The sequence below is a fragment of the Ursus arctos genome, unplaced genomic scaffold (assembly GCF_023065955.2).
Source record: "Ursus arctos isolate Adak ecotype North America unplaced genomic scaffold, UrsArc2.0 scaffold_7, whole genome shotgun sequence".
NCBI classification, from domain to species: Eukaryota; Metazoa; Chordata; class Mammalia; order Carnivora; family Ursidae; genus Ursus; species Ursus arctos.
In genome coordinates this window covers 59,949,395-59,977,087 of record NW_026623089.1, presented here as the reverse complement: position 1 = coordinate 59,977,087, position 27,693 = coordinate 59,949,395, and the positions used below count along the sequence as shown (strand labels likewise).

At 35.0% G+C, this 27,693-nt stretch overlaps 1 protein-coding gene across 6 annotated transcripts in view; it reads right to left on the bottom strand.

The window, feature by feature from the left end:
- The window catches only part of JMJD1C (jumonji domain containing 1C), a 322,853-nt gene that overhangs the window by 69,676 nt on the left and 225,484 nt on the right, over positions 1–27,693 (bottom strand). For all 6 annotated transcript variants that reach the window (XM_057308405.1, XM_057308400.1, XM_057308401.1 and 3 more), the window contains one exon: positions 17,927–18,040. Coding sequence is in view for 4 of the 6 variants with exons in the window: in XM_057308400.1 (XP_057164383.1) it covers positions 17,927–18,040 (114 nt within the window). In the remaining 2 variants the exon portion in view is untranslated. The remainder of the gene's footprint in view (positions 1–17,926; positions 18,041–27,693) is intronic.

Here is a 27,693-nt window from a genome sequence, read left to right as displayed (position 1 = left end):
TACTAAGTACAATTTAAGCTTTTCATCGATACTTAACGGTTATCACCATCGTTGATTATTCTGACTCATTCATAATTATTAACTGATATAAAGTGTTGTTGCCTCTATATCAAATCAGCACATAAAGACAAAATTTGAGTTGTATCTGGTTTTTAGTTTCTTTTGTATCCTCCTCTTGTACTATCAAGTTTCCAACCTACTATGATCCCACTTTTAAAAATTCTCCTTTTGGCTTCTCATATGCTGTGGTACAGGGAACGAGCTTAGACAGCTTGATACAATTATGTTTGAAATAGTTTCTTGGTGTGGGATTAAGAGGCTCCCTTATGAGTAAAATGTATCAGGGAATATATTTCATTCAATAAGATTTTGAACACCAGGTGTCTATTTCTGTGCCAAGAGACTGGCAACACATATAAGAGTTTAGACCCTCAAGGATCTTAATGGCCTGTCTGAACAGGGATTAACACAATTCACTGCAATACAGGTTAAAACAGAGTTTCACATAGGGTAGAGAGATGAGACAAAGATTGTGGGGAAAGATAATCTGGTTAGGTGTATCAGGAAAATCTCACACAAGAGTTGGGACTTGAGAATATCACGGATACCTAGAACCTCAAAAATTTTTGAGTTGGAACTTCAAAGATTCAAGGACACCTGCCATGTTACGGGAGATCAGAAAAGAAGGACTTCAAAAAATAAATTTATTTACCTTTTTTTTTTTTTTTTTTCCTGAGAGAGTGAACAAGCGGAGGAGAGGGAAGAGACAAAGGGAGAGGAAGAGAGTATCTTAAGCAAGCTCCAGGCTCAACAAGGACCCTGACAGGGGGCTCAGTCTCATAACCCTGAGATCATGACCTGAGTTGAAAGCATGAGTCAGACATTTAACAGACTGAATCACCCAGGCACCCAGAAAAGGACTTTCAAAACAGAGGGAAATGCAGTACAGGCACAAACAGATGAAACAACATGACATATGTGGACAAGTGCAAGGACAGTGGTATGGACTGAGTGAGGACAGGAGATTAGGCAAGTAGGAAAATTTAATGATTCTATCTGGAGATTAGGCAAGTAGGAAAATTTAATGATTCTATCTGGAGAGATCTGTAATAGTCTAGCTAGGTGAGAATGAAAGCCTCACAATTAAGATGAGGAGGACAGGATAGACATACGGATGCTAGGAAGGCAGAATCAGCAATTTTTGGAGGCCAATATAAAATGGCAAATGAGGAACCTAAAACATTCCCAGGTGTCTATTTGATTGACAAAACAGAGTGGATATGGTCATGCCATCAGCCAGAAAACAGAAGGATTGGGAAGAATGACAAGATCTTAAAACTTAGTACAGAAGGCAGTAGAACATATGGGTTTCATCTGCTCAATGACATCCACTGGGACCACCATTTATTTATATATATAACATGATATTTCAATGCTATCATTCCTGATGTTGCTGAGAACTTATAAATTTGTAGAACATTACTATGATTAGAATTCACTATATGTGAATACTTTTTAATTTACATATGTACACACACAAGCATCTAAGGATGAATAATTGATATATGGAATATGCTTTAAAATAATACATGAGGAGGAATGCCTGGGTGGCTCCATCAGTTAAGTGTCTGCCTTTGGCTCAGGTCATGATCCCAGAGTGCTGGGGATCGAGTCCTACATCGGGCTCCTTGCTCAGCGGAAAGCCTGCTTATCCCCCTGCCGGCCACTCCCCCACACTTGTGCCCTCTCTCTCTCTCTCTCTCTGACAAATCTTTTAAAAAAATTTTTTTAAAAATTAAATAATACATGAGGAGCAGTGAGAGGAAACTATTTTGGCCATGAATTGGTAATTCGTGGAAGACAGGTATATTGGAATTCATTTTACTATTCTATGTCTGTGTGTTTTAAATTATCTGGGGAGAAAAGTTTAATCACATCACACTTCTGCTCAAAAACCTCCAAAGGCTTCCACTTTAGTTTTAACCAGAACAAAAAACAAAGTCATTATTTACCTTTCTTATTTCATTTCCTACTAATCTCTATATAGTTGTCTTCTTGCTATTCTATGAATGCTTTCATTTTAGGGTTTATTTTCCTGTGCTAGCTAACACTTCCTATCAGGTTTTATTTTTCTCCATAGCACAACAGTTTTCTAATATGCTAAAATAGGTACTTTGCTTGCTGTCTCTTCTCACTACAAGGTAAGCTGTGTGAAGGCAAGGAATTTTTTTGTTTGTTTTGTTCATGGTTGTACCTTAACTACCAGAAATAGTGCCTGGGACATAGCAGGTGCCCAATTAATATTTGTAAAACTGAATCAGTAAACTGAAAAAAGGAACACATCTCTGAGACAAGAGAAAAGGAGGTAAGGAAAGGTGCAATAATAGCAGGTTTAAGGACAGGAAGTTAAGGGGGTTCCTGCTTGTAACCTCCATTTCCATTGTGCTGCAGGAGAAAGGTCTTCTACTAAGAGAGAAGGAGGAAGCTGAGTAGAACAGTGATAATTTAAAATAACTGCTTCAGGAAATGAAAACTCAAGGAGCATAGAAAAGGATGCCAACTGGTACTAAAGGATCAGCTGAGATCAGAGACAATACAATGACACCAAAACACTTGGGTGTAATTTTCTCCTGCTTTTTAGTCTTAAAAGCTTTTAAGCATTTGGGGCAAGGCTTTCCAAAAGAATTTTCTGTAATAATGGAAATGTTATATTTTTGCACTGTCCCACATACGGCTACTTGAATACTTGAAATATGGCTAGTCTAACTGATGAACTTTTAAATTTACTTTTACTTAAACAGCCACATGTGACTAGCAACTACCAATAATGGGCAGTGCATTTTTCGGGTATGAAAAATGGAGAAAATAAATAATAGGACTGTTCCAGGATAAGAAATTAAAAGGCAGATGCGGCAGAAAGACAAAGGCATAAGGGAATTAAGGTGCTGGTAAGAATGGCTGAAATAATAAACAACAGGACAAGTATCTTGGCTGGAAAAAAATGAACAGAAAACTAGAATACAGGAAATTCACCAAATATGTGACCCAATGGCAAAGTGGTAAAAGTCTGTGAATGAGATCTATTTTGTCTGCTTAGGGTTTAAAAAAGTTACTTCTAATGGGCTTTTTCAAAGTCCACATATCATAAACTGAGATTTATCCAACCAGACCTATTTATTTTTGAACTCCTACCACATTTATTCTCTTTATCACCCAAATTTTATAGGACATAATGTTCTTCTATTATCTCACAATGGCAACACTATTATGAGACAGGTATTACATACCTAATTTTATATATGAAAAATAAACTCTTAAGTGGTTATATGCCTGGCCCAACATTTCAGAATAAGCAACAGAGTTATCAGGATCTGAGTCCAAATTGGCCTGTTGTTCTACTACCACGGTCTGATGCTTTCATAGATGTAAACTTTTCCCTCCCTTCAAAAGAGCCAAAATTCCCCAATGAGATACATTTTATATATGTGAATGTTTGCAAATGACTATGTATCTTAAAACAGAACTTCAAAAACTTTGGTAACTCATTTAACTGTTGGATGGTTCTTCTTTACTTTTACATTTGATTCATTTATAAACTACTTCTGATTTTAATACTGGCACTAAATCAGATACTGTAAAGTTCATGGAGTTTGGGGGCAAAAGGCAGTTATCCAAGTTGTGCCATCATCCAAACTGCATTCATAAAAACTTCAGTACAAATATGTACTTATGCCTATTTGTGGAACAAGACAAAATAGGAAAAGGATACCTTGGAAGTGATCAAGACGAACAAAAACAAACCAGTCGTTCTGCCCACTCCTTTACAGTGCTGGTAGTGAATATCATTAATTAAGTATACTTTTGGCCAGAGCAGAGTCTCATAATCCTCCACAACACAAACTACATGCTAGTCAGACGATACCAACTAATGCAAATTTGCTTGACTGATATAACATATGTGCAATAAACATTAAGAAAAATTCTCAACAATGAGCTTTTGTTAAGCATCGGAAGGAATCATTAGTATGTGATGGAACTTAATTTTTTGAAAACAGAGGTGGATGTGGGAGAAAAAAGATTAAAAAACCAACCTTCTGGGGGCACTTGGCTGGCTCAGTCAAGTGGAACATGTGCCTCTTGATCTTCTGGCTGAGTTCAAGCCCCACGTTGGGTGCAGAGAGTATTTAAAAACGAAATCTTTTCTTAAGAAGAATTTATTTATTTATTTGAGAGAGAGAAAGAGGAGAGCACGAGCAGGGGGAAGCAGTAGAGGGAGAATCCCAAGCAGACTCTGTGCTGAGCGTGGAACCTGACATGGGGCTCCATCTCATGACCCTGTGATCATGACCTGAACCGAAATCGAGTCCACACTTAACTGACTGAGCTACCCAGGTGACCCAAAAATAAAATCTTAAAAAATAAATCCTTCTAATGTGCTCCAGGTATTGTGTTTTTGAAGTCCACATACTGGATAATGTCTGACAGGCTGTAAGTCTAAAGTCTATACATACATGAGGAGGCCTTACCTATCCATTTTTTATTCATCCTTGTTTTACAGAATTTTCTATTTCCAGAAATGGCTATTCCATAAATGGCAGAGGGGTGAACGGTTATTAACTGGGAACAATAATATGTTATTCCCATGTAGAGTACCTGACTCCCAGGCAAAGAATATCTAGAAAAACACTGGATTCTTTTAATCCATTACTATTTTACATCACCTATATATTGGAATATATAGGTATCCCCTACTTATAATGGCAAATCTGATGGAAAAATATTACACATTATGATTAATAATCTTTATCAAATAACTATGTCTCAGACAATGTGAGTGATGTAAGAAAGTGATTTGGAATGAAACTGGACTGGTAGGGAACCAGTGATAGCCACTAGAGAACATCATAATAGTGAGACCCAGGACAAAGCAGAACTATGGTAACATTCAGAAAGTAATGATACTTTCTCATATTTAGGCCTTTTTCTAAATCTTCCAGTTGTCTTAATCTACAGCCTAATAGCTCTAAATAAAGAGGAGGTAAGGAAATGTGTGAGGATGTTTTTCTTCCATTAGCATAACAACTGGGAAGAGGTAGTAAAGACACTTAACTGCCAAAGCCAGAGATGCCTACCGTCCTACAATTCACTACAAAGCAAAAATCAAATATCAATAATGCCTGTGACTGGTAATTTTGTGTGTTACTCTGGCTAGGCTAGGCTCTGGTGCCCAGCTGTTGGGCAGCTGGTGCCCACATCTATGTTGCTGAGAAGGTATTTTTCAGATGTAATTAATGTTTCAATCAGTAGACTTTGAGTAAAGCAGACTACCCTCCATAATATACATGGGCCTGATCCAATCAACTGAAGGACTTAAGAAAAAAGAATGATGTTCTCCAAAGAGAAAAGAATTCTACCTCCAGACTGTCTTTAGACTCAAATCAACTCTTGCCAGAACCTCCAGATTGCTGGCCTGCCCTGTGGATTTCAGACTTGCCAGTCCCCACAATTACATGAGTCAACTCCTTAAAACTCCTCCCTCCATGTCCTTTCTCTCTACAGAAGCTTGGAGTGAGGATGTGGGCACACACGCACACGTACACACACATACTCTATTGGTTTTGTTTTGCTAGAGAATTATTACAGTACCCTATTGAGAAATACTATTAGCTTTCCTTATCTCTTTCCCATCTTCTAAACCCTTATCTTCTGAGAAGAAAATAAAACTAAGAGAAAGAAACAGGCAAATATCTGGTATTACTGCATCAGTTGAGTCCACAGCACTGAATACTATGATCATACCTCAATTTTAGAACTTTCAGCATGTTGCTGTAATTATCTCTCCCCCAACCTGAAAAAAGAACCAAGTATTTTATCTGTCTTTCAACTCCTAAGGGCGCCTGGGTGGCACAGCGGTTAAGCGTCCGCCTTCGGCTCAAGGCGTGATCCCGGCGTTATGGGATCGAGCCCCCCGTCAGGCTCCTCCGCTATGAGCCTGCTTCTTCCTCTCCCCCTCCCCCTGCTTGTGTTCCCTCTCTCGTTGGCTGTCTCTATCTCTGTCGAATAAATAAATAAAATCTTTAAAAAAAAAAAATAAACCCCTAGTACCTAGCAAAGTGGCACACAGCAATGAATGAATAACTGTATCTTATATAGCTCATCAATCACTGATCTTTTTTCCTTGAATCTTAAAAACATACCTTCTCTACAAGGCAAGTCCATGTCTAATAATTTACCTGACAGGAGTCACTCCAAAAAGACTGATCAGGTGGTTCAGAAAATTTTAAGTTAGTCAGAATAGTGTACTTTAAATATGACTTATCTTCAGGGTTAACAATCATTTGGACAAATTATACAATTGAAGGAAAAAAAAAGTGGTACCCCAAGTAATCAACAGTGTGGTATTAGCATAAGGACAGACATACAGACTAAGGAAATAGAACAGATAGCCCAGAAATAAAATTTTAGAATAAATGGTCAACTGATTTTCAACAAGGGTGCCCAGACTATTCAAGGGAAAAGGACAATTCTTTGCAGCAAATGGTGCTGGGAAACTTGGATATCCACATGCAAAAGAATTAAGTTGGACCATAACCCTATGTCTTATAAAAAAATTAATTAAAAGTGAGTCAAAGACCTAAATGTAAGAGCTAAAACTACAAAATTCTCAGGGGAAATTTTTTATGATGTTGGAGTTGGTAAACATTTCTTGGATATAATAGTAAAACAAAGGTAACAGAACAAAAAATAGGTGAAATGGACTTCATCAGAATTAAAAACTTAGTACATCAAAAAACACTATTGAGAGAGAAAAGACAACCTAAAGAAAGGGATAAAATATTTGGAAAGCATCCATATCTTTTTTTTTTTTTTTAAGATTTTATTTATTTGTTTGACAGAGAGAGAGATGGCCAGAGAGAGAGGGAACACAAGCAGGGGGAGTGGGAGAGGAAGAAGCAGGCTCCCAACAGAGGAGCCTGATGTGGGGCTCGATCCCAGAACGCCGGGATCACGCCCTGAGCCAAAGGCAGACGCTTAACGACTTGAGCCACCCAGGCGCCCCAAGGAAAGCATCTATATCTGATGAAAGGATTGATAAAACTCCTGGACTCAACAACAAACCAAACAATGAAATTCGAAAATGGGCAAAGAACTTCACACCCATTAGGACAGCTATTAAGAAAAAGGAAAATAACAAGTGTTCTTACAGATATGGAACCATTGTTGGTGGGAATATAAAATGGCGCAGATGGCTGTGGAAAACAGTTTGGCTATTCCTCAAAAAGTAAGACATAAATTTCCAAATGCTTCATCAATTCCATTCTTAGGTACATACCCGTAAGAATTGAAAGGCAGGACTCAAACAGATATTTGTATACCAATGTTCACAGCAGCATTATATAATCACAATAACCAAGAGGCGTAAATGACCTAAATGTCCACCAACAGATGAATGAAAATACAGAACGTGATATATATATATACAATGAATTATATGGCCACAGAAAGGAATGAAATTCTAACACATGTTGCAATATTAAGAACATTAAGTGGAATAAGCCCATTACAAAAGAACAATTATTTTATGATACCATTTACATGAGGTAACCAGTCTAGGAAAACAAAGTGTAGACCAAGAAAGTAGAACAGAGGTTACCAGAGGCTGGGGAGAGAGGGTTACGGGGAAACAGGGAATTACTAGTTAAAGAATACAGAGTTTGGGCTGATGAAAAAGTTCTGAAAATGGTGATAGCCGTACAACACTGTGAATGTACTTTTAGTGCCTCTGAAGTTTGATTTAAGTGGTTAAAATGGTAATGTTTGCTTCTTTTTAAACAAATATCCATTATTTTTCTACTCCATAAGGACAATGAGTCTGAGGTACATCAGGTGGCTGACTCAAATGAAAATGGTTAAAAAACTTCCTTCTCATCATCAGTCCACTTTCACAGGAAAGGTACGGTTAGGTATGCAAGTAGACTAACCAACACAAATTCTTCTTAGCTACTTGATTTCATGCACTTATCCAGCCCCTCTGTCCTAGTTACTTAGCTAATTTACATTCATTCTGAGACAATTTAGGGGTCACCTATTCTAAGAATGGGGGCATCCCTTCCACCTCTCCCACAACCAGGGTGGATTCTCTATACCTCCCTAGTATCTGCTACTGCCACTACATTTTGCCTATATTTACATTTACATTTTTCTATGTGTGCTTCCCCCATTAGATCATAAACTCTATGGAGGCAAGTTATTTGTATTCCTGAATACAACAGAGCAGGCTCTCAAATATGTGAATGAACAGCCCCCAAACTTTATTATTTATTGACTAAGGGCTAGTGCTGTTTTGCATTTAGTCTGAAGCTTAGAAGAGTTGGGAGTTTAGAAAAAATCCTTTTGGCAAGAGTCTGAAAAGGACTCTATGTTAAAACGTTTTTTTTTAAGTAATCTCTACAGGCAACACGGGGTTTGCACTCATGACTCCGAAGAGTCACATGCTCTACTCACTGAGTCAGCCAGATGCCCCAAGCACTCCATTACTTTTCACTTTTAACCTTGAGTAAATCTAGGATTCAGGATACCTGTGTGTACAACAAAGAAAACTAGGCAGCTGAGAAAACAAGGAGTGCAAAATGTCTTAATCTATTTGGATTCTCTGCCTATGGAACAAATTGAGTCTGAAAATGATGTGCAGATTTGGAATACAGCTAGATGCCAGTGTTTGCAACATCTAGGGAAATTGTGCAGGCAATAAAATTGAGAAATTTTATACTTAGGAAAGATGTCAACTCTATGAAAATTAACAAAGTACCAAACAAAGAATGATGCTAGCTTCCACTAGCTGTATGAACCTAGATGCCAAGTCACAACTTCCTTAAACTTCACTTTCTTTGCCTATAAAAAATGGCTATCATACATTGTCTCTCCCTTCCTCATATTTCTTCCATCTTCCCCTTTCAGACTTTCATTCTTCTATACTCTCTATCTCTACTTTTACAAATAAACACAAATATTAGATCTAAAAGTTCTTGTAAAGGGGGGGGCAGGTGGGCGAATCGACAATGACACAGAAGAGTCACATGGAAACTAGTATTATGAGAAGCAAAACCTATGAGTAAGCAGAAGAAACCTGTGTGCAGAAAGGACACTGAAGAGGGGAAGAAAGAATATGTGACTTGAGTTCCTGACTTTCTAGTTCCTACTTCCATTCCAAATAAGGTTCAGCTGTACTTTTCTGCTACAGCTATCTCTGACACTGCCTGTTCTATCTTTATAATAACCCCCACTCCTTTTTTATTTAAGCTAGTTTAAGTGGGTTTCTATTTTGCTACCTATGCATTTGTAAGTTAGACTTCTCACAGACTTGTGTGAATTAAATAAATTAATATATGTCCCCTGAAAACATTACACAAAATTAAGATAATAGTCTGTTTTACTCATAAGGATAACATGAGGATTTACTAAAATAATGCACATGGAAATATTTTGAAAATTGTCAAACTTCACAAATATAAAATGGTAACACATTAAGAAATAAAAATTTCAATTTTGAGACTAAAATAATATGGCTATGTTTTAGTAAGAACTTGTAATTGGGTAAGAAGAATAAATAATATCAGGGGGCGCCTGGGTGGCTCAGTCATTAAGTGTCTGCCTTCGGCTCAGGGCGTGATCCCAGAGTCCTGGGATCAAGCCCCACATCAGGCTCCCTACTCCGCTGGGAAGCCTGCTTCTTCCTCTCCCACTCCCCCTGCTTGTGTTCCCTCTCTCACTGGCTCTCTCTCTCTCTGTCAAATAAATAAATAAAAATCTAAAAAAAAAAAAAAGAATAAATAATATCAACCTATTCTGATTGGCAAAAAGAAATTAGAAAATCTTTCTCAATGGCAACTAGAGATGGCTTAAGTCTTTTGAATCTGATGTCTACAAGCATAATTCCACATACTTTAAATTCATAACAGCAGTCACAAAAAATTACAAAGAGACTGGCAGATTTTTCAGCATATGATCATAGCAGATTTGGGACCGAGAGAGAATTACTGCAGACTGTGACTTATAAATGTTTTTAATCTGAATATTGCAGAACAGCTCATACTTGGGCCAAATTTCAGTCAAAATAACATGTTCCTGGACTCCATGGATACATTTTCAACACACCAAGTTTTGCAACCAATTTTTACAAATGAAGAACTCCCTTTTTAATACCAGGAGATACACATTTGGGTAAATCAACATACCTGATCTGTAGGATGTTAATAAGCACATTTTATAACTATTTTTGAAATTATGGTGATACAAAAATCAGGTAGGTGGGATATAAAAAAAAAACTTAAACAATGTAGCACAACACCACTAAATATTAAAACATTATATACCAACTTTAAATTTAAAAAAAGTCTACTTAAATAAGGAAGTACAATGACTATTTTAACTACTGGTTCCCCTTTTCTTATAGTCCATCCTACTTTCTAGGCTTCAGCTTGGCTCCACTATTGCAAGCTGTCACTTTTGACTAGAAATGGAATAAAGCCAAGCACTACACAATAGCAGTTTCCTGCTCTGGCCTCATCTCCTAGACCACCCCCAGGCCAATGCCTGCCCACAGATGCTGATCCTACCACGCCAATGATCCACCAACAGTCAGTTCACAGCTATGGCTATGATCCTGTATTTTTTAACACTCTTGGCAGAGTGTATATTCCACAATCTCACAGTTCTCATTTTCACTGACTTTATGGCAACAAGGCACCTCTAAATTTCAATCAAATGCTAATATGAATGCAAAATGAAATGGAAAAATAAGATGCATAAAAAACTCAGGGACTAATTGAAAATGTGCTCAACTTCTGTCAAAATATAATTCAGAAACAGATATTGAAAAATAGAGCTCTCTCGGTAAGTACTATTAATACAAACAATTCTGTTATTATAAACCTGTATAATTTTCATTTGCATCTGGCACTGCCTGACTCATTAGTTCTCTCTTTTGAGATAAACCTAGAGTTAGGTCAAATGTCTCTTACCTCTGAGATTAAAATAATTAGTCAGGGATTAACTTGTTAGGTTAATGTTGGTCAGAAATGGTTGTTTTTCCACCTTGAGCAAGTTCACAGAAATATCAGTGTTGAGAAGCAAGTTCAAAGGTCATATAGCCCAGCTCTTATTCCATGCTTAGAGGACTTCCAAAACATAGTACTATATCCACATGGCCTCTCACCAGATCCAAATAAAGAAAAACAATTCGGTAACTTGCTGAATAACTTATGCTTTTTAAGATAAAAATAACTATCAGCAGGGGCACCTGGGTGGCTCAGTCCTTAAGCGTCTGCCTTCGGCTCAGGTCATGATCCCACGGTCTTGGGATCAAACCCCACATCGGGCTCTCTGCTCCTCTGGGAGCCTGCCTCTCCCTCTTCCACTCCCCCTGCTTGTGTTCCCTCTCTCGCTGGCTGTCTCTCTTTCTGTCAAATAAATAAATAAAATCTTAAAAAAAAAAAAAGAAAAGAAAGAAAAAAACTATCAGCCGCAAATGGAAACTTTGACTTTCCCTGTGGAAAAAAGGTAAGTCTTTTGGAGGGCAGTATCACACGAGAGGGTTCTGGATCTTTTCTAATACCATTTTCTTAAAATAATAATTTAAGAAGTCACCAATTGAATCTTACCTAAATAAGCTTCCCTGAAGGGGTGGGTGGGGGAGGAGGGAGCATTGACCATGGCATGTATAGACAGCAAAAAAATTTATCTAGAATCAGCTGTAGAAAAAAATGATAAGAGTTCCAGAGACAACAAATAAGACAGATTTTTAAAAGTAAGAAGTGCAGATGGTGGAAGACAAATATCCAATGGTTATGCATGATAGGAAGAGAAAGGCGTTTCAAATATCTACCAAAAAGGTTTAAGATACCATTTAGAAAAAGAGAAAGTCAGAACCTGTCTAAATAGGTACCTTCTACTGAGCAGTTCGTAGGTAGTTACAGCTCTTCAATATAGCATTTCATTTAATCTTCCTAACAACTCTGACGCAGACAACACCTTTATCTTACACATGAGGAAATCATTTATTTAGAATGCTTGAGACTTTCCCAATGTCACATAGCAAATAGCATGGATTTGATATCATCTCTGCATGAATTGACTTCAAAACTCATGTTCTTAACCATTATGCAATACTGACTCTCTAGAACAAAAGAGTTTAGCAAAGACCCAATCAATTAGCTGCTTCTCATGTATATAATAATCAGATGCCACTGCTATGTAGAAGAATTTACTGTCTTGCTTCAAAGTTCCAATGATTCATTTGGCCTACAAGATAAAAAATTCACTTAATAACTATACTTAGCAATCCTTTTCCTCTTTTATCTGACCCCATAATATTTATGTAGTATGATGTCTACTATTCAAACTCTCTTCTCTAGCTGATATTCTCCTATTTCCTAATATACCTCTGTTCCTCACTGATCATGCTGTTCCTCCTCCCAAATGTCTGACCTTACTCTTATTTTCATCTCCATTTAAATAAATCCCATTCAACTTCTACCTCCTTCATGAGACTTTAACCATTTCAATCTCTGCTGATTTCTTCTTTCTTTGTATTTCTAGTCTTTATATGGATTTTGGCTCCTTAAATCAAGTCTATTTTTAAATATAAGTTCTTGTTCTGAATTATAAAGTCCTTGGGAAAAAATAAGTACTATGACTTAGTATATTAATTTTTTAAACCATTAAGCACCTAGCAGGATGCTGTGCATAGGGAAACCACAGAATTTAAATAACGTTAAATGAATGAAGTCAGTTGGGATGTTTCCAAGGTCAGACATTAAAAAATTTTAAGCGTAAGTCAAAGGGAAGTAGAGTCTAAGCATAAAATTTCCATTTGAAGACTCCCTTCTGGGGAAGAATCAAGTGAGTCAACAGTTAGTGGAACACAAATTAAGAGCTCTAGCCTCTCTTTCTGCTCTGGGCCTGTTTCTCCCTCACTTAACCACACTGCAAAAGCTGTCATTCTTGAGGGTTGGGGGTGTAGGTGTGTTCCACTCCCATATCCTAAAAGGCATGATTCCAGTGTTTCTTATAAATTCCTATAAAAAAGTCTCTTAATAGAAAGTTCAGTTATCATTTAAAAAAATCTAATTTCTTTCTTTAAAACAACAACAGTTTGTTTGGCAAAGCTGGAAGTCAATTTATTTTTTTCTTTTAGTTAATTAAATTAATGGGAAACAGTAATTTGACACCAGGAAGAGAAAAAATCTGAAAGGAATTCTGGGACAGAAACATTTACATAACTATGCTAATAAATCCTGCACCAAGTCAAAATCCCATTTCCTCTACAGGAATGTTAGTCTTAAAATGATATATCTACACCAAATTGAAGTGAAAATAAAGAAAAGTTTAAAAAAATAAGTTTTTTTCTCTACCCACCAAAGCAATACTAACATGAAGTTCTGTCTACTTCCTTCTGTAAACTATTAGTAGCACCACCATAGTACCCTGGGGAATAAATCTGCTTGTAAATGAATGACTACCAACAAGATTTTTAAACTTTTGTCAGTGGATCACTTATGTCAAATATTTAATTCAACAAAATATAACATCTGGCTAGTAACAACCAAACCAGTAGTTAATTGTTCACCTTGGCTGAGTGGGGACTAAATTTCACCTCATACGCATTATCTCATCCTGGTTGTGAAGCAATTCCAAAGTCCACAGGACAATAACAAAAAATTTAGAGGGAAAAAATACAGGTCTCTGCTACACTCCACTCCCGAACTACTGGTAATTTATCCTAGGCAATCATTTGAGCTATTTTTAGTAAACCAGATGTGTTGAGCAACAACTACCTTAGGGATATTCTGAAACCACAGCCAATAAATTTATATCATCAATGATGTAAAACCTGTGGGTCAAAATGGACTGAAACAGGGAAAAAACTTTCTCACCGAGGAATACAGAAATGATAAATACACAAGATTTTATGAAGTCCAGACACATTCATTCACTAAATATTTTGACTCTTCTCTGTTCAAGTCTTTAAGCAATTTTTAGTCCAGGTACTAAGAAAATACTCAGGTTTGCTCCACCTGTTCCCTTTTCCTTCAACCAGGAATTCAGAGCACAGGAGTACTATAACTAATATTAAGTAAAGCAGTTCAATGTCTCTATTCTATGATGATAGAAACTGTAGAATTAATAATCTTATCTCTAAATTTGTATCACTTCATTATAACCCAGAACTTAAAAAAAGGATCATTCCTTCAGGTCTAGGATGATTCTACCTTATGGTAGGGAATATATCTCAAGACTACAATGAATTGAAATATACAGTAAGATAAACATAAGGCATAAGTTTGAACAAGCACATTCTGCTTCAAGTCTCTAATGGTTTTTTAAACTAGTGCCCTTTGCATTATCCCTTTACTACATTTAAAAACAAAGAGAATTGTGATCTCTAGAAAATACTGGACTAACAAGCCAGACCAACCCAGATTTGTTGGTATGAGTCATGTACAATTTTCAGGTAAGAAATAATCTCTTCTATATCCTCTATGAAGCAACCAACCTGAAAACTGCAGGTGTGCGCATGGCCAGAAGCCAAAATTCAGAACGAGATGATTTCAAAATCATGCTGAAAGGTCAATGTTCATATTTCATTATCAAACTGTTTTTTATATTAACTTGATCAAAACTTCAAGTTTTAATGAAAAGTTTTTTAAAATTTTCTCTAATCATTCTCCAAAGAAAACAAACAATACCACAAAAATCATAGTAATTAAGAAAACTCCGAACTATAAAAAGCCATCTTTCAGAATCAATAATTTGGGTTTTTTTCCCTCTTTCTTCCCAGTCAGTTGAAAGACATAGTAGAATCTGCAGAGTTCCCTCCTACTTCCTCTCTTTTCCCTTCCCCCTCTACTTCAAAGAAAGTTAACTGCAGCCAGGCATGATCAGGAAATCTAAAAGGAGGAAGCAGAAACTCATTTGTGTGCATAAGGAAGGAAAAAACAGAATTAACAATACCATGCTGCTTCACTGACCTAATTAATATACATCGATTATATCATCTATAAGATGTCGGTTTGTTCTTTCTCCTCATTCAACTTTCTTTCCAAAATGCTGAAAACTGTAACAATGATGATTACACCCCAATTTCCCAACTACATGCCACCTAAAAAAGTGACCAGATCAAGTTTAATACATGGCATTTGATGGTCAATGCACTGAAATCGGAGGTAAGTGTAGGATTCAAACCAGTGACCTAAAAGTGAAATCATCTGTATTAATCCTGAGTTAACGGTTTCCTAACCATTGCCTTAACAATGTAATACTATTTGGATATATTAAAAAATAGGGCTGTACAACTTTATTAAGGAAATTAAAGGGAGTATACTACTACAGAACTGCTGAGAACCAAGGAGAGAGATGGTAGGTGGGAATTCCCACCACAAAAACATTTTCTTAGATTCATAGCAAAGCATTTGTGTGAATTTTTAAAAGCTATGTGTACCCATCACTCTATACACAAAGGCCATTTCTAAAGAAGGCTTTCCCCCATCACACCTAAGAAGTCTACAAAAGATAATTAACATCTAGAATCAGAAGAAATTGCCTCATGAAATTTAAAGTGAGAAAAAACAGGGAGAGCATTTAAAAAATGTGTTTAATTTTCCCCGAATTCCCTTTGACTTACATAGGGTTACCCTAAAGTTGAGATATGTCAAGACACTATTTACAAAATCTATGCCAGTAACAGCTGCCATGTTTAAGATGCCAAGGAATTTAATGTACTGTTTGGACAAGTGGTTAGAGAAAAGCATTCTGGGATAAAGCCACTCTAATTACATGAACTCTAAAATTGTTTCCTTTATCAAGAATGTAGCTGTATTTCACAAACTCATTTAAATAAATAAATTTGAAAAACCAGACTGAGCCATCTTAGGTCTCTGGAGTACATTTTCATTCAAAATGTTACAATAGGTGTCTATCATTTACATACTAGAGAAAATATCCTTATATATTTTCTAACCTGATTAATAAGAAACTAAATATATTAAAATACATATTAAAAAGCTCTGTTGTAAACCATCTATTACTTTTAAAACTTCTAAGAAATTCTAAAAGGTATGCTGGATCCCTAAATCAAGTGCTGTTAGTGTAATTCCTTCTGATTTTCTAGAACTGAGAGATCACATTTGTGAAAGCCAAGTAGTTACAATGTCAAGAGAATCACTTCACCTTTAGAAGACAGAATATTTTTCAGGCCAGAGATCAACCTGCCTATACTAACTGGGCAATACAAATGGCTTACTAACAAAGACAATCATACAATTCACCAAATCAAATAAGACTTTAGCTCTTATGCCTTTATTTTTTAAATAAAATGACAAAACTATAAGAATCTAAAAGCTTAAAATGTAAAACAAAACAAAACAAAAAGCCCTATAAAATGTTAGCACATTCTTTCAATCATTGTAATTTTAATAAACATGTTGTGGAGTTTTAGGCCACCTGGCAAAAGAATTTATTTTTAAAAGTAATTTCTACATAATGATTTCACTTCTCTAAATCAAATCCAAGCTGAAACTTCCAGAGTGCTGCTAATCAGCAACCACAAAATTAAAACATTAAGGATTGGAAGGTTCCTCTGATTTTACCTAGACTCACCCAGTCTAATTCCCAGTAAAAAAGACTGTTAGAAATGAAACAAATTATAAGTCCTATAGTAAGCTAAATGGCATTCACAATTAAAAACAAAACAAAATAAAACCCAAGGGAAAAGCTCTAACACCTCCATTATTAAACTAGGACTTGCTATGAATTTTTAGCTATAAATATTGTAAAGAAAGAACAAAAGCTAACAGTACAAAAATCCAGGCCATTTAATGAAATAAAAAAAATAATGTGAAAGGACAAAAGCACATCTATGTAGACTTCAAAGTAACATTTAACTCAGGGAACTATCATCTCATTTTGGTAGCTCTAATAGACGAGGCACATAACTACTCTAATTCCCTAAGTATTGTAAGTCCACACACAACAAATCATTGCTCATTAACTCAAGCTCTTGTTCTTTCCATGGAAACGATGCCTCTACAAATTATTTTCAGAAAACAGTAACTATTCTGAAATGAAATACGTATACTGACTTTCAGCTCCATTAAAACAAAAAGAAAGTCAAACTAGTTCACTCATCCTTTCTTTTAATGTAATTACCATACTATTTTAAACACTTTAGTAAAAAGTGCATAGAAGACATTTACTTCAATCTGAAATCCAAATATACAAAGAAAACAAACTTCTGTGTATTTTTACTTCTACCTTAAAAAATGAACCGATAGAACTTCACTAGAAATTTAAAAACTCATTTAGCCTACTATTTTTGATGAGTTTCTTCACATGATTTAAACCTAAAAACCTACTAGAAAGTATTTTTCCAATTAAATGTATTTGTACTTAAACTGTATCTGGGAACTAAAATTTAAAAAAGTGAACAATTAATGACAATCTAAAGGAAACTTCCCACTTAAAAAGAAAAAGAACTACTATTACTGTAAGCATACAGTAAACACTAATCTCATTTAATTACATTAAATGACCCAATTCTTAACCTTTAGAGCTGGAGACAAAGATAATTTATACTAATATCTAACCAGTTATTTCCTAACGATGAACATTATTTATAATGGCAGTTACTTAATTTTGCTCACTTGTGTATTCCCAGTGTCAAAATGTTGCCTGGTTCATAGCAAGTTCTCAGTACATAAATCTGTTGATTGGATAAATTACCCATTTATCCTATAATCAAAATTTATCGAATGCACTGGGTTCCTTGAACACCTAGATGTTAGCCTGAACTAAATATTTAAAAGAATATCTGAATGTCAGTGACGTTTAAAGATTATCTAACTTTTAAAAGCAACCTAAAATTTCTTACCTGGTAGGGTTGAAAGGCACTATCTTCAGTTAAAAAATCCAGTTGTTTATCTACAAGGAATTCTACCGCAGTGATTGAACTGGGTATACTTTTTTCAATCAGGGGTTTGAAAGTCTGGTAAGAGAGAAAAAAAATTCATAATGGTTATTTTCTGGGTTTTATACTCAAATATGAAGGGTATATTTGAATACAATGTACAAATGTCATTATTATAATGATTTTAGAATACATTAGTATTTTCATATTATAATCCAAATGCTTTTATCCATACAATAAAATGTTTTATATTAAAAGGAATGAAGTAGATGCATAAGTTGTTTATTTTAAAAAAGAATCAAATATACATGTGTATAAAAATTTCTAAGCTAATAAAAGAGAAACTGCTTCTGAAAAAGTCAACTGGGTAGGAGAGCATATTTACCCAACTCTTTTTAAAAAAAATTACTAAGTATTAATCTTTATAAAAACAGAGCAGGTACAATTCACAGAGCTATTTTTTTGCTAGCTCATTCACATCAAGGATTTTAAATGATCAGGATGCATCTGGTCTTTTAACTCCACCCCATGTACTACCCACCCCCGCCCCTGTCCCTGCCCCAAGCACAAATAAAAATCCAGCTGCTTCAGTAAGAGCAGCATGGGGGAAGGGAACAGGAAAAGAGGGAGGTAAGAAGTATTACACAAAACCCCCCTCTCAGTCCAGATCTCTGCTATTTTAAAAATCAAAAGACAAACCAAAAATGGGGGCTGGGAGGTGGGGATCCATGGCCATGATTATTTTAAAGAAGACTCACTCATCTTTTACATAAAGGAGTATACCCATATCTTGAGGTGGGGTGGGAGTGAGGGAGACAGAAGAGGAAGAGGAAGGAAGGAAACAAAGGTACAATGTATGCAGTTTTTAATTACTGTCACACTTTCGAAGCAGCAGCAGCTTGAATAAAAAGCAAGTGTCACGTCCCTGGTACTTTTCTAAAAACTTAACATATACTGGCTTTACTATAAAAGAATCTAAGTTTGGAAAATGGAATTAACAACCAACTTAGTTTATAAATTACCTATGTAACAGGGAGAAATCTTTCTTGCTACAAACCAACTTGTGTGACCATTTGGATACAAACCAAAGCTTTTGGCACAGACAGTAAAAATCCCCAGGAGATTCAAACCCATTATGTTTCCCCCTTCTCTTATTATGTCTTAAAGAAATCTAACATCTTGGTAATCACAACTAACACGCACTCTGGGGAAAAACTTTTCAAGATCTTTAGTTCAGAGCGGCTCTTAAGGAGTTAATTTCTGTATTTAAGAAATTCCTTTTAAAGCTTTCGATTCATTGAGGAGTCTGTAACAGTGTTTTTGAAAAAGCTAAAAACACATGAGAACAGAGAAGCATTTTAAACATCCCTGATTTCTATACTATACCATGAACTTAGAAATAAGATCTTCTTTCCTAAATTAATATAACATGAAAAAATTCTTACATCCCCGCTTCTCGGTATTTATGATTAGAAAATCTAACCGCAATAAGTTCCTCCTTCCCTAGTCCTAAGGCTAACCTTTTAAGTACTACATATGTATCAGGAGTATTCTTATTTGGGTGAGAAATTACATTTTCAACACAGACATTCCCCCATTACTTAGATATCTCCTGCAACCACTGCCAACTAGAATTTTCCATTTGCCAAGACTAAATTCCTAAAATTATTTCATAAAATCCTATTACTTTACCTAACAAGTGACTAAAGTTTTCAAGACTCATTTACCTAATTTATACTTTAAAATGTCTACCAGTATGTGATTGACATGACATACGTAATATTTTTCATATTATATATTTGTTTAGTTTTTAGTAAACTAGAAAACACTGGCACCTTTTCAAGAAGACTTGATTTAATCCTTGAACTTTATTCAAATGCTCTATTTCTTCTCAAACGGTACCATGTCAGGTCAACTTGTGAAGGTTAACAAAAAGGTCCACAAAAGCTATTATCCAAGTGGCTAAAGGTACAATTCAATTAAGTAGGATTTGAAAAAGAAGTAAACTCCTGTCTGAGTGCCTCTTTCTTACGCAAATAATACAGGTGGTTTGCATTTCCTATGAGACCTAGTCATTTTATAATATGAAAAACGTTCTTGTGAAGAAAACCTCTCAGAACTCTGCTTTTTAAGGTAGGTCAGAGTTCTAAGGGTAAATTTTAACAGGCCAACTAATCATAATTTAAATTACTTAGTTTAGTTTCTAGGCTAAAATAAAAAAGAATTTCTCATTTTAAAATAACTAATCGAAAGCCACTGGGAGAATTTAGCTATCAGAAATGTTAGAAGATCAGTTTATAAAAGGCTATTTCTGATACAACAATACTTATAATCATGTACAAACGGAGGTCAAGAGTATATCACGCTTCTTAAAATAGTAAATAGGGCCACAACGTGCAAATTTTAAAATGTGCGATTATATTTAAGCTACAAATATGTTCCCAGCAAGTGCTGATAAATACTTTTACACTACTTGTTAAAGAATGTTTCAATATGTATTAAATAAACTCTGAAAATGTGTGACTGTTGCTACTTTATGGGAAAATTAAAGACAAACAACATATGAAACCAAGTAGTTAAAACACATATTGATTTTTTAAAGTGGCAAATCAACGATGTAACCATTATTATTTGTATCTAAGTCGAACACATTTCAAAGACCTATTACTAGCTTAAAAATAAAAATATAAATATTTAAATAAAAGTGAATAGATCCTACAGCTTTTATGATGAATCTGCAGTAAATATTTCATGGGTCTAGGTGTACCGGAATGTAAAGAAACTAGAACTCATGCATAACTAAGTAATTCAAGACTCTAAAGATATATCATTCTATGAGGAACTTCCACAGCCTAAGGGGAAGCAATGAGCTACCATCTGATGAAAGTCACAGTAGAATATCGCCCTAATCACAAAAAGACTATTATTCCAATGCTGAAAAAAAGCCTTTGAAAATCCAAATAAAAATTACTAATTTAAAATCGAATATTCATAATTGAAAAAAAAACTTTCTCCATTTTATTAATGGATTAAGAGTTCCTTTAAGGTCCTTTGTCTGACCATACTTTAAAAATAGTCTAAAGCCAAAATAAATAGTTGAGAGCCTGCATTTCTAGTAGGGCCTACACCACGCTATAGGAAGAATGCTTAGAACAACTGTATCCTGTTTGGGGCTCCATGCTGCACCACATTCCATTCACATGAGGAAGAGGAGAACAGATGAGCTCTCCTCAAAAAAACATTTTTAAAATAAATCAGCTACAGCTCTCAAACATAACTCAGCTGCTCAAACAAACCATGTTAAAGCTCACATTTAACATTTAACTGAAAATTCATGGAGTTTATGTCTGCAGTCTGAGTTTCTAACAATCTCCAGTTAACATTTAACAATTCCTTTCCCAAGTTAAAAAAAAAATCACGCTCACTAACTACAAAAATATGATATAAAATTCACTAAAAGAAAACACTGAAGCAGAAAACTAAGCAACATTTTAGAAGTCAAGGTTTAGTCTACAAGAAAAAAAAAAAAAGGGAAGAAAAAGAAAAAAAGACTGGAGTGACTTGAAAGAACAAAGTCCAAATTCCCACCCAAGCAGGTCTATTGAAAAACACGATACTGTTAGAAAACAAGTTGGGGGTGGGGACTGGAATACACCACACAAAAAAAAACCTTCACAAAACAAATACCCCCACTTCCCTTAAAACACTATATTCTAAAAACCCTAATCTGAAACATTTCTGCTATAATACTTTAAACAATTAAACTCTAGTTTTTAATCTTCTTAGTGTTATGAAATTACTATACACACAATAATCCTTTCTGAACAAATGAAAATAGTTAAAATTTCTTAAAACTAAGAACATTAAAGCTAGATCAATAAAAGGCAGTGACCTTAATTCCTAAGGCTGAGAAGTAAAACCAAATGTAAATTAAGACAAAAGAAAAAGGAAGCAGAAAAATACAAACCGTACTTTGTTCTTCAGAATTTTAAAGTATCTTTAAATCTCAGAAATCCACGACACAGCTTTAAAGGTCAAGAAGTAGCTGACATTCCATTTCACTCTTGAGCAGTATTTTTTATCTAGCCCAAATACTTCTTTAGTCTTCAGAAATCACAGGCAAATGGCTCTCAAACCAAGCATTTCTGAGCTCACTTGCAGCGTCGTCATTGTATAGGAAGAAAAGCCAAGACCACAAAACGAAGCAGAGCTGTAACCTAACAAGTCTCCGACGAGCAAATGACGATTTTCTGTCTGCTCTGGCTCAGCCCTGGCAGTGATGAGGATTACAACTCGCTCTTTGTCATCAGCACTGTGGTGTTAACGACTAAGAAATCCTGCAGCTGAAGCACTACTGCATCCTCCGATCTGGGTCAGGATAATTTCTCCCGAGGTCGCTTACATAACCAGTGAGATACTCCAAATAGAGAGAACAGCCATCCATCAGCTAGAGAAAGCCTTTCCCACTGTACTCTGTCTGCGTGGAAACACACTGCAGTAGCTTCCAACAGTGCAGACACCCAAATGAGAAAGACTACTTGGCTTAGGGCACACTGAGAGAAGGGAAGAGGCGGTGCTCTGTAAACTGTAACTAATCCCCCGTCACAGGTGCTGATGGAGTCACTTCCAGCACGAGTCACATTACTGGTGATTACTCATTTGGCTGCGGCCATAGAGACTGGCTCATAATTTTAACAACAGACAAAGACAGACTAGTGGTGAGACTGAGACCTCAAGTTTACTGTCTCTTTCAATAAAGCTAATGCAAATACAAAGTTTTTGCTTTCCAGATTTACCAAGGTGAGAAAGTGCAGAAAACAAATAATACGTAAATATCTCTCAAGTTGGCGAAAATGAAGTATAACTTTAAACTACTGAAAATACTTTGTGTGTTTTAAAGTCCTTATTTTTAGTTTAATCATTTGTCCTTAAAAATATACCGATATAAAAAAAAACTCAGGAAAAAAACACTTAAAAGCATTTTTGGAGTTAACAGTCCAAATGAAATCAAATGACATAACCACAATGCTGTACTCAAAAGAAAAACTGGTGATATTTATTTTGGCAGATTAAAAAAATACTCCTGAAACAATCTGATTCTTTAAAAAAAAAACAATTTAATCTAGACAATTCACAGTTATAAAAAATCTATAGTTTGAAAGCATAAAACGTATTTTCCTGATGTGTTACCTAACATGCTCATAACTTCTTTCTAGCCTCAAGAGTTGTGCTGCTGTCCAATATGGCGGCCACTAGCCACACATTGGTACAGAGCACCTGAAATGAGATTAGTCTAGATTTAGATATGTGTTGTATGTAATACGCACTGAACATGAAAAAACAATGTTAGATATCTGTAAGTGTAAGAAACATTCACCTATTTTTAAATGATGTGAATGGTCTTTGATTATAAATATGACCTGATGTAGATATCTCAATTTTAATAAACCTACAAATTCATGTTTTTTTTAATACCACATGCACAACCAATTCACCAAATCATATTAAGAGAAAAACTTCCAGTCCCCAGCCATTGCCCTGTCTCTCCATACCTATTCCAGATGTATCAGTTTCATTTCACAGAAAACATCAGGTTAACCACTGAAAAGGTATTTTCAACTTAATATATGATGGATTATATCTACAAAAATCTCAATCTTTTTGCTTGTTTTAAGGATGAAAGAGATGGACAATGATTATTCTAAGAATGTTAGTAAGATATATAGATTTAGAACACTGATGGCACTAAAATAGAACTTCAGAACAAAAATTTTTTTAAAAATAATAACTCAAGTGAATATTACATCATACACACCATTTCAATAATTCATTCATAATCACTCAGACATGAATGTAAAACATATATGGAAATAGAAGAATTCACAATATCATAAAATGTACAACAAAGAAAAAAACAACTGGATCAATATGGCAGGTTTATTCTAACCCCCAAACAACAAAGAAACATCAAATGCTTGATGCAGGCTATTATATTATGAAACAGCACATTTTCAGTACATTCCACATTACATTTCTACAATTTATTGTACATTAGAGAATGAGTTTAATATTTCACAGGATTCATCTTACAAGCTGACATAAATTCAAGTTTGACTATATGATATACACTGAAAAACAGCTGTCTTTGTTCCTCAAGTACTATCAGTCCCCTACAGAATCAAACGGCAAATAGAACTACACTTAGCTAACAATCCAAATTCCACAATATTTATATATTCGTAGTGACACAGAATGTAGTAATTCTTTAAAAATCAAAATAAGTAATATCAATAAAGAAAAAACATTCATTTTTATTTCATACTACATCATGGTTGAATTAAAATTCTTCTCCATTATTACCAAGAAATACTATATAGGGGCACCTGGGTGGCTCAGTCAGTTAATGTCTGCCTTCAGCTCAGGTCATGATGGTCCTGGGATTGAGTTCCATGGCTGGCTTGTGTGGGAAGCCTGATTCTCCTTCTCCCTCTGCTACTCCTTCCTCCACTCCTTGTGCTCTCTCTCTCTCTCTCTCAAATAAATAAAAATAAAATAAAATAAAATAAATAAAATAAAGAAATACTATATAGTCAATTCTTAATGCAAATAAGCGGAGCACAAAGATGGAACTAGTTGAAAGCCATAAATATCTTTTTAATATTTATTTCATAAATTGAGCTTCCCAAATATTTGTAAAACATTTTTAAATATTTTTTTAAATATATGAATGTGAGCCTGGCCTAGTACTATGGTAAATTTCTAATACAAATATAAAAACAGTGAAATAACAATATAGAGAACCCACTTGGTAGCAAGCATAATAAGTTGCTCAGCTTTTACATCAAGTCTCCTTGATTCTCTCTAGTTCTTATAACTCCTTAGGGATGGTAGATACCACCTTTCAGACAACAAAAAGCACCATTTTGAGAGCAGAATTTTAGTCCTTTAGATCGGTTGTTCTTACGGTTTATAACTTAATGGATTAAGGAAGCAAGTTGAATAGTTACTGTTAATTTCTCTTTTCTTTCCCTTTTTCTTTCCTTTTTTTTTTGGGGGGGGGTGGTTGAGGATAGGGGATTTAAAAGTCTTTTCTGGCAGCTAAACCAGCCTAGAGGAAGAGGAAACTACTCCAGTTACTGCCCAGAAATACACATCTCTGACTTCCTTCCTTTTTAGCTGGTTTCTAGGTTACAAGCTGAATAAATCAACAGAGGTGAGAAAGTAAACAGAGGCTAAAAGGAAAGCAACACGGTATGGCTAGCTAAAGAAAATCTGTTTCTTCCAATAATGTAAGAACCTTACGTATGCAATTAAGAGTTAAAATAAATGAGCACTTTGGTTCCATTTATCGTGGGCCATGAAAGAAATAAATTCCCCATCTTTAAAGATATAGAAACCAAAAGAAGAAACAAGTGGATTTCTCCAAGTATACAGATTTTACAAAATAACTTAGGTTCAATGGCCTAGCACTATAAATATTTTGTAGGCATAAAGTTAAGAAAAGATGAAAAGAAGTAGTTCACAGGATTTCAGTGTGATATGGCCCTATGTGAGGCTAACTAGATTCAGGAAAATATTTTCTCAATATGCCCTATTGTCCTGTAATCCAAGAAAATATCGAATCAAACTACTGTAGTGTGGCAATGTCCAAAGGATTAACTTCTTCACAAAAATGAATCTATGCAAAACGTCTAGGGACTGCAAAGATTGTATAGCACTGTTTCCTGCTTTCAGTAGACTATGAGTTCTACAAGGATTTCCAGATGACATGGGCCTAATCTTACGGATTTTTAAAACTTTCTTCCCTCCTTCAAGCTTGCACCACATTCATTCTACCAACAAGTGTGGGATGTCTTTTATGTACCAAGCACTATGCTTCCCCTGGGGATACAATGGTGAGGAAAAGACAACCAAATTCCTACCCTATCATACATTCCACACTTTCAGTAGGAAACAGATAATCCAATTATCACAGAAATAAAAAATTACACCTTGTTAAGAACTCAACTAATAATTGGAGAATTAGTGTCCTTTCCCTCCTTTCTTCACTATATCTTTGATATCATACCCAGTCATCAAAGGGGAGTGCAACAGAATGTGTCCATTCTTTAAACCTTGCAGATTTTAATGACATATAGTTGAGCTAAGAAAAATCACTACTAAGAATACTTAACATAAAAACACTCTATGCAAATAGACTCTATATTTTTCAATAAGCATATGGCTGAATTCAGTTTTCTTTATTTTTTCCTTCTAGGCTTTCAGAATACTAATAAGGCACATACTCTACTCTAGAGTAGTTCTGAGTTTGTCATCTCTATGTCTTCTCTTTCAGAATTTTCCTGGTTAGATAGACTTCTTTACTCCCAATATTATGAGGTGACATTTACTCTTCTGTCACTGAAACTTTGCAGGTGTGTGCCATTAAGATAACCAATTTTTCTTTCTATAAATATATAATTCCAAACCATAATTTTATACCTGTATTTTATACCATTATTAGGACATTATCAAATTTATATCCTGTCACCACATAAAGCCAAACAGGACTAGAATTAAATGCTTAATCTTTCCCAAGCTATTTACACTTCTTTCAAAACCACTGTAAGTACTATCACTAGTTACTTTATAGATACCTCAAAATTCATTAATAAAGTGATCACGCTATTTTATAATTTACTTTGTTTCCCTTGTTCATATAATATTCTGAATACCTGATATTTTCCTTTAAAACTCTGTCAATAATGAAAACGTAATTTTTCTATAAATTATTCTATAGCTTTAATCTGACCTCAATAAAAATACCAGTAAGATTTCAGAACTAGAAAAATCAATTTTATGGGGGTGCTTGCATGGCTCAGTTGGTTAAGCATTTGCCTTCAGCTCAGGTCATGTTCCCAGGGTCCTGGGATGGAGCCCCACATCAGGCTCCCTGTTTGGTAGGGAGTCTGCTTCTCCCTCTCACTTTCTCTCTCCTTCTGTGTGCTCTCTCTCCCAAATAAGTAATTAAAAAAAAAAAAAAAAAAAAAAGAAAAGAAAAATCAGTTTTATGTAAAAGCAAATAAGGAAAGTTCTAAAAAATAGAAAAAGAAAAAAAAATCAACGATAAGGAACTAGCCCTAACAGATAATTACATTTCAGTGCTCCAATTAATACAACAGTGTGAAACTGGAACATGAATCTACAGTCATCAGTGGATAGTTTAGATAAAGTCCCTAAATAACATCAGATAAGTATGAGTATTTAGTGTAAGATAAAGGCGGATTTTCCTATCATAGGAGGGAAAAAAAGAGATGAGAAAAAACTGAATAATTTTTTTAAAAAGGAAAATGGAACTTTAGAGAGTAGTAATCTAATTTTTACAGATGAAGAAATCGATACTCAAAGAGAATAAGTGACTGAATTTTCTTGTCCAAAACCTTGTTTATAGAAGCCCTGGGACTAGAACCTGGATTTCCTAACTCATAGCTGAATGATTTTTATTCTAGGATGGTGTGAAAGAACTGTATTGTTTTCATGCTTGTTGGCATGAGATGGCAAAGTGCAAAGTGTTTTGCCATCTGCTGAATAAAACTTTAAACTTTGAACATAAAATGGAGGAAAATGAAACCAGTTTAGAACAAACTACAAAATCATATACCTGAGGAAAAAAGGGTAAACATAATAATTTATATATTTTTAATACGCTTGACTAATACTTATGTCACCTTTCAGAAAGAAGAAATAAGCAG